This window comes from Rhagoletis pomonella, unplaced genomic scaffold (genome assembly GCF_013731165.1).
Source record: "Rhagoletis pomonella isolate Grant_MI unplaced genomic scaffold, Rhpom_1.0 Rhpom_scaffold_01242, whole genome shotgun sequence".
NCBI classification, from domain to species: Eukaryota; Metazoa; Arthropoda; class Insecta; order Diptera; family Tephritidae; genus Rhagoletis; species Rhagoletis pomonella.
Genome location: NW_023459796.1, coordinates 34281 through 45739, shown reverse-complemented (window position 1 = coordinate 45739; position 11459 = coordinate 34281). Strand labels below are relative to the sequence as shown.

General features: G+C 36.7%; 1 protein-coding gene across 1 annotated transcript in view; it reads right to left on the bottom strand.

Moving 5' to 3' along the window:
* Nucleotides 1–813: 813 nt before the first annotated feature.
* Nucleotides 814–11459, bottom strand: part of LOC118752118 — a gene marked incomplete at its 3' end in the record, with an annotated part of 26441 nt that continues 15795 nt past the window's right edge. The window contains exons 4-5 of the mRNA XM_036486963.1: nucleotides 1016–1202; nucleotides 814–974 (exon numbers count right to left, since the gene is read on the bottom strand). Coding sequence (XP_036342856.1) covers nucleotides 814–974; nucleotides 1016–1202 — 348 coding nt within the window. The remainder of the gene's footprint in view (nucleotides 975–1015; nucleotides 1203–11459) is intronic.

Here is an 11459-nt window from a genome sequence, read left to right as displayed (position 1 = left end):
GGGTCTACCCCTCCTTCGATATTTTCCCTTGGCCACCCTCGCCGGGGTGTTACTACTTATTCCTGGTGGGATGCTATCCTTCGTGGTTTGTGAGGTGGTGCGCGGTGTCAGTCGGTTCAGTCAAGACGATGTGTTGGCCACCGCAAGATACTGTAGCTCCCATGCTCCCCAACGTGTCTAGGCAGAGTATGAGATCGTCTATTGCGCCTGGAAAATCTTGCTAAGCTGGTTGATATGAAACTCTTCGAGGCGCCGGTGGACTAGGTGGACTAGGGCGCACTGCCGATAGTGTTGTGGTTCTAATGGGATTGTCGCCGATAACATGCCTCGCAACCTCTTTTCGCGATGTTTCCGTCGTTCGCCCGTGGCCTTCGTGGATATTCTCGTATTCTTCCGTGAGCGTGAGTAGTTCACGACGCCGGATATATAATAAGAAGTCGGGGTGGCTGTTGCGGAAAGTTCTTTCCAAACGCTGCTCGCTGCTATACCCGGCGTGTCGCATCAGTTGTTGTATCGCGGTTACATAATCCTTATACTTCTCCCGTGGGTGCTGCCTTCTCTGCCGTATGTCGTCTTCGAGGCGTTCGAAATAATGGGTTGGCAGAAAGAAACGTAGGAAATCGTGCCTGAAGGTTATCTAGTTCCTCCGGTGTTCATTGTTGTTGCGGTACCAGTGAAGGGCGGTACCGCACAGTAGATCGGGTATGGTTTTCGGCAGGAGGTCCACGTCCAAGGCATGCACCTCGGCCAACTCCTCAAATCGCTCCACAAAGGGTCTCGTCCACCGTCATATTTTACTGACAACTTTCTCACCTGGTCGATGATGGGTGCAACCGTGTTTGTTGGCGCCTGGTTTTCAAGATTTTCTGTACCTGCGTTCGGCCCGACGTTTGTTGTGGTTGGTTCTGGTACGTTGGTGTTTGGATCTGGTGCGTTGGTGGTTGGTGCTGGTGTAGTGGTACTGCCAACTGACTCTGTGTCGAGTTTCCCATAAGAGCATTCGTACTCCTCTCACGTTCATCCTCTGATACTGGTGTCTTCTGCTCATCCTCGTCCTCCGAAGTAGCCTCACTGTATTTGCAGGTGGTCTCCATCGCCTGGAATTTGGCGTAGATCTCCGGGTCGGTATGTGCCTTGGCCGCCAGAGCCGTTATGCGCTTGCGTATTTCCCGGGCGGTACCCGCGCATTCGATTCCCAATTCCTGTGCAATAGACACTAGTTAATAATAATAATAGATTGGCGCTTACACATATGTTAGTGTTTGGCCGAGCTTCTCCTCCGATTTGTGGCGTGCGCCTTGATGTTGTCACACAAAGCGGAGGGACCTACAGTTTTACGCCGACTGCGAACGGCGATTGTATTTTTATGAGAAGCTGTTTTTCATGGCAGAAATACACTCGGAGGTTTGCCATTGCCTGCCGAGGGACAACCGCTGTTAAGAAAAAACCTTTTTTCTATATTTTTGCGATATTGCTTTGACCAGGGTTTGAACCCAGGCATTGTGGAGTGGAAGCGCGCACTGCTTACCACTACACCACAGCGGCCGACAAGACACTAGTTGCTCCTATATCATCCAGCCATGCTGTGTTGATTACCTCCGCCATTTTGTTCGCTTGGTTTGTTCAAAATAAATAATAATTTTCCTTTGCACGTGTACGATTTGCCATGGGTCCCTGCTCGGGCGTCAATTGTAACGAAGCGTTTTTGCAGTTTCGGGGCTCTGGCAAACCGTACTTTATTATCTAAATTCCTTAATTTCGATAAACATATAACAAGAAAATAGCACTATGGAAAATTCCAGAAATGTCGCTTTTGGTGGCTGGGTAACGGCTCTGCGTTCCGGTACTGGCCCGTTATGCCATAGTGGCGTAGCTTTGGTACAGAAGGGCAGCGCTCTGTTGGTCGCGTCGGTATGTAGTGCTCTCGGCAATGTCGACGAGTAGCGCTCTGGCCACGCCGGTGAGTGGCGCTCTAACAACGTCGGTGAGTAGTGCTCTGGCGATGCTGGTAAGTAGATAGTAGCGCTCTGATGTCGTTGACAAGTGGCGCTCTCCTCACGCCGGTGAGTATCGCTCTAGTAACGCTGGAGGGTAGCTTTCTAATCACGCTGTTGAGTGGCGCCCTGGTGACGTTGACAAGTGGCGCTCTAACAACGTCGGTGAGTAGCGCTCTGGTGATTGCGCTCAGCGTTGCCGAATTGACGAGTTGGTCGTCATTTTAACGTTTTTTTTAGCTCAATGACGCTCTGACGTTTTTTCCCCGAAATGACGTTTTTTTATTTTAGATTTTTCCACTTTCCTATGGACAAAATTTGTTAAAGGCAAACCCAGTTCAAAATACAACCATGCTTTTATTTCTATTAGTTTTGTTCTAGATACAACCCTGCCTTTGGTTCTATTACATTTCTTATAGAATTGTAACCAAATCGTAAATTTGCACTGCTGATACACTAATTCAAAAGAGACAGAAAGATAGCACGCATGTATATTGGACAAAGGTAGAGAGATAAGAAGAAAGGTTCATATATTTACGAGAATGCGCATTTCAGCGAATAGCGTAGATGAAGGATGTGATGAAAAATCACACAAACGCACAAACAGCGGAATGCGCCACCTCTGTCTCTATACATAGTGATATATTTACAAAGAGGAATATTGGATAAGGGGTGAAAGAAGAATTCCAATATTCGTCAGTTATAGAAAAACAATTTGTGCTCATTGAAGTTTCATGTGCAAGCTAAATATTTAAAATTAACTAAATCTGACGAAATGGATAAGTTTTTAATTCCCACAGGTATGTGCATTAGGGTGGATCGACAAAAAAGTTTTTCCAGTCCACCCCTAGGATTAAAGATATTTTGAAGGCGATCGCAAAAAAAAATTTTATTTTTTTTTGCCACGCCCCCCCGATGGGCTATTTACTTTTCTTGACACTACGTCGCCATTTTAAGTCCGATTTTAATGAGCCGTACACCGTTGTTCATGGCTTGGAAGCCGCCACAATTATTACCTTAATCATTTTTTAGAAAAAGTTTCACAGAATTTAAAGGCCTTTTCGACAGACTAAAAAAATTGGAATTTAGGTATGATGTGAAACAAGATACCGACAGTCACTACTAGAATTTGAACTCGGAGTAAAAAATGATTAAGGTAAGAATTGTGGCGGCTGCCAAGCCATGAACAACGGTGTACGGCTCATTAAAATCGGACTTAAAATGGCGACGTAGTGTTAAAAAAAGTAAATAGCCCATCGGGGGGGCGTGGCAAAAAAAAATAAATTTTTTTGGGATCGCCTTCAAAATATCTTTAATCCTAGGGGTGGACTGGAAAAACTTTTTTTTTTGTATGGGGACCGATCCGCACTAATGTGCATATAATAAAAAATGTATTCAAATAACGTTTTATAGCGTAATTTATATTTGTATTTATCTATATATATAAAATTAAGTGGCAAAACTTCCTGTTCGCATACTCCTCCTAGACGGCTTGCCCGATTTCAATGAAATTTTCAGGGGTGATTGGGGTCTGTGTGGAGGGTGCACATAAGAAATTTCATGTGTGTATCTTTGCACGTTTTGCAAAAACAAAAAAAAACAAAAATTAATTCTGTTTGGCTTTACGTGTTTTTTCGGATTTCTATCATTCCTAGACGGCTTGCCCGATTTCAATGAAATTTTCAGGGGTGATTGGGGTCTGTGTGGAGGGTGCACATAAAATGAAATTTTCAGAAGTGATTGGGCTCTGTGTGGAGGGTGCACATAAGAAATTTAATGTGTGCATCATTGCACGTTTCGCAATTAATTCTGTTTGGCTTTACGTGTTTTTTTGGATTTTTATTATTGTTTTGCCGCAAGATTGGCAGTCCTGCCTTTTACTAATAAATAAACAGAAACAGCTGGCGAATGTTTACAATTATTAAAAAACATTGACAACAATTTAATTTATAATCTTATAACTGGAGTATACTATCGCACCCTTTCCTCAAACGTGTATTAATTCAATATTCAAATAACGTATATTTATATAATTTGAAAAAATCTCCCTACTATACAAATATGTACAGCAATATTAACTAACTAGCGAATACCCGGCGTGCTTCGCTGCGCCTTAAAAGTAATTTTGTTTTGTTACTCCCTCTCACAACATTTGAAAATATTAGTTAATATTGCTGTACATATTTGTATAGTAGGGAGATTTTTTCAAATTATATAAATACACGTTATTTGAATATTGAATCAATACACGTTTGAGGAAAGGGTGCGATAGTAGACTCCAGTTATATGATTATAAATTAAATTTCCAAGAGAAAGTCGGTTCTTTACATATTTTCTAATTACCTTCGAAAATATATTAACTCAAAAAAAAAAATAAACAATGCTTCATAGATCGATTTCTTTTAAATCTAACTTCATAAAGTTCTTTAAAAATATTTTGTAAATGAGGCCATAAGAGCTTAGGGGGAGAGTTACAACACAAAAATACATTTAAGGCGCAGCGAAGCACGCCGGGTAATTGCTAGTATGTATATAGAATTGCTCCCCTGAAACACGAAGTGGCGCTGTAAAAGAAATTGTGACGGTGAATAATTGTGATTAAATAAACTGGACTTTATTGTACATTATACGCATATAAATATATTTTAGGAAACTAAAAGCAATCAACGTAAAATATGTTCATCATGGCTGGAGGAGTTTTTTAGTTGGCTGATTAAGAAAAAAAACCCTTAAGTTACTGACGAACTAGCTTGCAAATTGTGCAACACCGTACTTAGAGTTAGATCTGGAAAAAGTGATTTATTAGAGCAAGTAAAAGGCATAACGAGAGGGCAAGTTGCATAGTTTGTAGCCATCCAACCACTATCGATACGCAGTTTCAAAATAGTTCCGCCGAAACGAGAAAAGTTCAGACTATAGAGCTTCCGTTGTGTGCATTTATTGCAGAGCATAATTTGCCCTTTTCCTGCATAGATCACTTGACTCAGTTTTTAAAACATGGTAGTTCAGACTCAAAACTAACTTCAAAAGTATCTTGCGGCCGCATAAAAGCCACACTTATTGTAAAAAATGTATTGGGTCGCACCCAGTTTGAGTACTTGTGTTCACTTTTACGTCAGCAAAAATTTTCCTTGTGCATTGATGAGTCAACGGATATTACGAATATAAAAACGCTGTTCTTAGTTGTTAGAGCAACTTTAGATTTTTATATAAAAGACTTATTTTTTGGCTTAATTGAAGTGGAGAATTATGATGCGAAAAGTATATACAACACTGTTGTGAATTACTTGAATAAACATAATATTTGCTACAAGAGTAATTTGATTGGTTTCGCAGCGGACGATGCGGAAAATATGACGGGTAAAAATCATTTCGTATCAAAACTGCTAAAAGTTGATATTCCAAGTTTGTTTACTATTAAATGCGTTGGCCATTCACTGGCGCTTTGCTCATCGTATGCGTGCCTCAAATTAGCTTTTGAAGTGGAGACTTTAGTACGAAATATATATAACTACATATATTGCAAATAGCCCTAAAAGAAATGCACAATTTTTAAAATATCGTCACTTCTGGAATACAAACCAAAAAAACTGCTACATCCGGCGCAAACCAGATGACTTTCGTTAGAATTAGTGGTGGGTCGGGTGCTCGAATTGTACCAACCTATAAAATTTTTTTTTCTCGTTCGCATAAAATATTGATCATATCGATACTGCCGTTACTGTTTTTAAAAATCTAAACGATATGAATGAACTGTATTTATGTTTTTTTAAAATATGTACTCAATATTTTAACAAGTTTAACAAAGTATTTCAAAGCACAAATTGTCAAATACAAAATATTCATAATGCAGTGTTAGGCCTTTACCTAAAGTTTTTAGACAACTTTATCGATTCGATTTATTTAGATGGCGATTGTGTTTACGAGCTTGACTTTGAAAATAAGGATTTGTTTTGTAAAGTTGAAAAGTTGGAGTGTATGTAAAAAACAAAATTGATGAATGTAAGCTTTCCTCTAACGATTTATATGAATTCACACATAATTGCATTGCCTTTTATATTGAAATCGGCAGACAATTAAGAAGCCGGTTTGATTTCAATGATGTTGTTTTAAAAGAACTATATTTTATTAATCCTAGCGCGATTTTAAATAAGAGAATTATTTCACTACAAGTGTTAGCAACCACGTTTGCCACCTTTGGTCATTTGTGACCAAAATAGGTAACTTTTAGAGTGCTTGGTAACTTGGAAACTTTTTTATTTATTTTGGTAACTTTTGTTAAATTTGCCGTGTATAAAGTCAGACTAAGAAAGTTGGATTAATTTGATAAATTGTGATGTGGTTGTGTGTAGCGGTGACAATACTACTAGAAAAAATTGCATTGATCAGGCAACACAGCGCTCAGCGGAAACAACTAATCACATATCGAAGCAAATTATCGCTGGGCAGTCTACTCGTTAATTTATCACAGTGTGGGGTGTCTATCACACGTTCAATATTTTTTGTGACATTTGAATCGTGAGTCATATTAATGGATTTCAAAATAATGATGGATCGCGCGCGAATACCACATGCTCAATATTAATCGCGTCGGTATTTAAATGTTTTTTAAAGATCTTTGATCCATATATAGAGGAAATGAAAAAAGGAGGTTTGAACAGCAGTTTTTGTAATGTACTTGGGCTCTTTAGCGCTTCGGTATATGCACTTAAGTCGATTCTTTAAATAGTTTTTTGTTCTGAGGTTAAGATCCCGTTAAAAAGCCAAAAGCTAAAAGCGCGTTGTTATGAAAAGTATATTTTTAAACGCGTGCGTTGCAAAATTATTTATGTGTTGTTTTTTGTTTCACAAATTTTTGTTATATTCTTCTTTATACACGTACGTATACAGAGATTGAATTAAAGTGTATTTATGTAAATGTATCTATTTATTATATGAGGCCTTGAGCGCCAAAGTAGCTTAACTGACATTTCAAAAGAATTTTAGGTGGACCTTAAAATGCATTACCAGAATCGAAACGGTAATAGCCCGAGGCGCGCCCTTTTAGTTTTCTTTTACTATAAGGCACGGTGCAATTAGAGCGATACGATATGCGATGCGATACGATACGCGATGCGATATGAAATGCGCGCAGTACACATTAGAGCGATGCGATACGCGATGCGACACGCGATGCCATTTGCGGTGTGATATCTACACAAATGCCTTTCAGTTAATACCACGAGTTTATCCAATGAAGACATTGCTGTAGCATATTGGTGGCTACAGCAAAGAAAAAAGAGCAAATAATAGGAGAAAGTACTGGGTGCACCCGTTTATTGTGAGCAACATAAAGCACATTTAGGGAATTATTGGTGTTATTGCATACACCCTCCCATCCACATTAGGTCAAATGATACATTTGGCTGTGCGAAAGTCCAATTTCGTAAAGGCAGTTTTACATTATTTTTTGTTGCCATTCTGTAGAGAATACTCCAAAATAACAGAAACTTCACTTAGTTTTTGTAAAATAAAAAACACCGTTATACAGCAATAAACCAAAGTTACACTTTCAAAACGTTATTGATACGTTGTTTGCGCAACCGGTTTATTTTGTAAATTTCAAGTGCATTGTTTTTGTAAAGTTCGAATAACTAAAGGAAAATTTTAAATGGGGAAAAAAACTATATCTAAGTGAGAACCTATGTCCCAATTTAAAAAAGTGACTTTTTATCATTTGTTTGCAAAAAACTGACTTATTTGCATAACCTCAAAAATTTTTCTGATTTATTTCAATTTATGATTTTATGTAAGCTTTTACAATTTTGTTAACTTTCGGCAAACAAAATGGAATCGGAAATGGATAAATTAAGATGTAATGAGTTCAATTTATTTTACTTAATTTGCCGTTTTTAGCCGTTTTCGTGAAAAAAGGTTTTTTGTGGGCTATCACAAAAGGCAACTTGTTTGAAGTTTGGCTGATTGGATGTTCGAAAAAAGAAAAGCCTTTTTCGGTAGTCAACCATGTTGAAAAAAAATTTGGTGCTGCTGATATTTGCGAAAGTTCAATGAAACTCTTAGAAGAAAAAAACGCGTATTTTTTGCAATTATTTATCAAATAAATATGAAAATTATGGGAAACAATTTGGAAAGGATGCTAAAATATTTAGATCTGAAAACATTGCGTTTCTTGCTGATGAGGTTCTTTTCGAAATCAAAAAGCCAACTGTGTCGACCATCAGCCGGACTCTAACTTTCGCTATCGCTAAAGTGCTAAAATAGGATAGCCAACCTTTTTCCGAATTTTTAGCTATCTCCAAAAATATCTCCAACATTTTTTGGTGATAAATAATCCATTTTAATGGTGATAAATAGTGAAAATGGAAGTATGTGATACCAAAAAAAAATAGCAGCCTCAATTTGCATTACATTTATCTCCTGTAGCGTAGCCGAGGCTATGTTACAAATACACTAGCGCCTTCGCAAAAAGGCAAATCCTTGAGAGAACTCACGGACTGAAATTTCCAATTTTTTTTACTCAAAGTGAATAGAGCTTTGAACATTCTTTTAACAAATTAGTTATATAAACATTCGTATTCTTTTCAGGAAGTTACCAGCGATTTTCGGTAAATGTGTCACAAAGCAGAATTTGTATTCTGAATATAAATAGATAATATCGGTGGAGAATTTGGAAATACTGAAACCTCAAGTGAAAATGAAGTGTTTTATGAAGACAAACTGCTTTAGGAATCTCTCCTCAAGACATATCTGCGAGACATGTAGTAAATATTTTTCTTTTTTTAATTTAGGAATTTCGATAATGCCATAACTAATCGCTAGAAGAAACCATTTATGTACATGTGACCATACTTATTTTATTATATAGCTCATTTTAAAGAGGAGCGGGTTGTGTATGATAAGAAAATAACTTGTGTCAAAACCAAGCTAATTGGACAATGTTTTTGAGTAATACCTAAAACATATACTCATCATTTGAACATACAAAAAAGCAGTAAGTTCTGTTTTACGAAAGCCAAGTCTGCTTAACATTTTATTTACTGCCTTTACACTTGTTTTAACGTTTTCCATCTTTTTACATTAAAATAATGCAATATTTTAGCTGCTATTAATTTCGCACAGAAAAAGTAATCATTTGACCTAATGTGCCATCGTAGAATTATACCAGGTTAAGTAATATTAGAGTGAGAAGAGAGATGTTGACACTGCCTTATTTGAAAAATCGCCTTTAAAATTTTACTATAAGGCAGCCGAATGTCAGAAAATAAAGCGAGAAAGCTTTTTTATTACTTCACCTGTCAATTGCACCACACTTCCATGCAAAAATTTTAAGGTTTTCCAGCTTAAAAAGCATGCAGATAAAATTCATACAAAAGCGCTATTTCCAATTTGCCGAGCAGTTATTTAAGAGGACGTTTTCCCTATAGTTTATTAGACTTTTCATAAGTAAAAATATTTTGTGAACATTACTTTCCTCATACGAGTTATATCAAATTTTTTGTTTAATTGTATTTTTGGAATAAACAAAGTTATTTTTCCTTCTGTCATTCAACTGTTTCTGTTACAAAAAGTATAAATGCGCAATGGGAAATAAGGCAAAATATCACACTCAGATTTTGATATTATTTCCCATTTTAAAGTTAAATGAAGCAAATTTTGCGTTATTGCCGTTTGAGTTAATTGAAAAATAATTTGAAAAAATAAATTTTTTTTAATTCCTATTCTTTTAGAAAACTAGTTTTTTACGTTTCATGAAAATCGCATGAAAACTTTGGTCGCAATAACTATTAAAAAATAAGGTCCATATATATTAAATTAAACGAAAAAGTATATTGAAATACCGAATACTGGCGAAATAGTTTGCTGACTTATTTGTGGATACTCAAGCTAAGAAATGCAAATACTTATTGCAATATTCGTTACTTTGTGAAAATTGAGGGGGCTACTTCAGGAATTTTTACTCTGGTTTCTTTTTATTTCTTTTTAAAGATGTGAAAACAAAGGCAAATAAATCATAACAAAAAATATTCTATTGTGTACTTACCTGTGTCCTTGACCTCAGACGCTAAAATTCTCCATGCCAAACTAGGCACGTCTGTTCTACAGTAGTTTTTTTTGTACAGTTCTATAAGCATGGGGGTTTTTTAAATTAATTCGACTAAAAAAATTTAGGAAGATGCTTCCTCCTGTGAAACGGCAAGGTTTGTTGCAAAAAATACCGCGCAATACTAATCTCACCTCCTTCAGCAAACCGTGTCGCGCATGCGATACGCATGCAATATTATATCGCAGCGGTGTCGCTGCCATGCACAGTTTTCATCGCTTCCTACCAATTACCACATATTTACTCAGCATGCCGATGTCGCATCCTCTAATGTGCACCGTATCGCTCAAATGTGCACCGTACCTAATATGTAGCATCATGTAGGTGCAAATTATTCAGTAAAATACTGCATCTACTTTTTATAGATCCTTCTTTCTTGTATTACTAAAACTTTGGTTGTAGATAAGCTCATCTGGCCCTCATAGCCTCTTATGTAAAATGCCATTGTTTAGTTTTCTTTTAATTAAACTATTAATTGTACCCATGTCTTATATATGGCAAATAAACGAGGTTTGTTTTTGCAGTTTATTGTATAATAAAACGTTGTTTTTTACTTGGTAGCTTTTAGGTAACTTTTTTGTAAATTCTGGTCAGAAAATTTTTTGTCGTGTGGCAACCGTGTTAGCAACGCGGTTTTCTAATTTAGTTGCTGAAAATGATGTTCAAAAATAAGACGTTAAGCTAAGGGAGCTACGATTTTTAAACTTTAAGGATAATTATTATAAGCTTTTATTTAACTTGGTCATCCCGCGCAAATCGTGGAAATTTCCAATCGATTTAAACTAACTTCCCGACAAGTTAGAGACTTGAAATTTTCAGCATAGTTCCAATCACGATGACAATGCAATTTAAAATATAAATGAATTCCCTATATGGTCCAGGGGTCTTGATTCAAATTCGGTCAAAAATTAGTAAAATGTATGGCTAACAGAGCGTAATTTGCCAAAGAACGTAAAACCAGAGCAAAGCTATTTATGGCAAATTCTAGATATCAACCTAGTCTAGATATGAACCTCATTGTAGGCATCATATCAAGGAGATACAATTAGAAGACTCGAGAAGTTTCCCCGCCGAACTTTAATATTGCGCCTAAATATATGCCATGCTACAGCGGAAGTGGACGACACGCCATTTCTTTAAATGAAATTAACTGCTGCTATATGTATGTATGTACATATGTATGTTTATACAAAACGTAAGCAAACAACATTTTGCTTGCATAGTCTTCTGTTCTCTTTCATTGCAAGTTGAATTATTTTAATATCTATTGCAAAATTTTCTACATAAAATAAAATAAAACTATTTAATATACAACGCTTTTATAAATGGACTAAAAATTAGAAAATTAAGTAATGTAAAAAAAA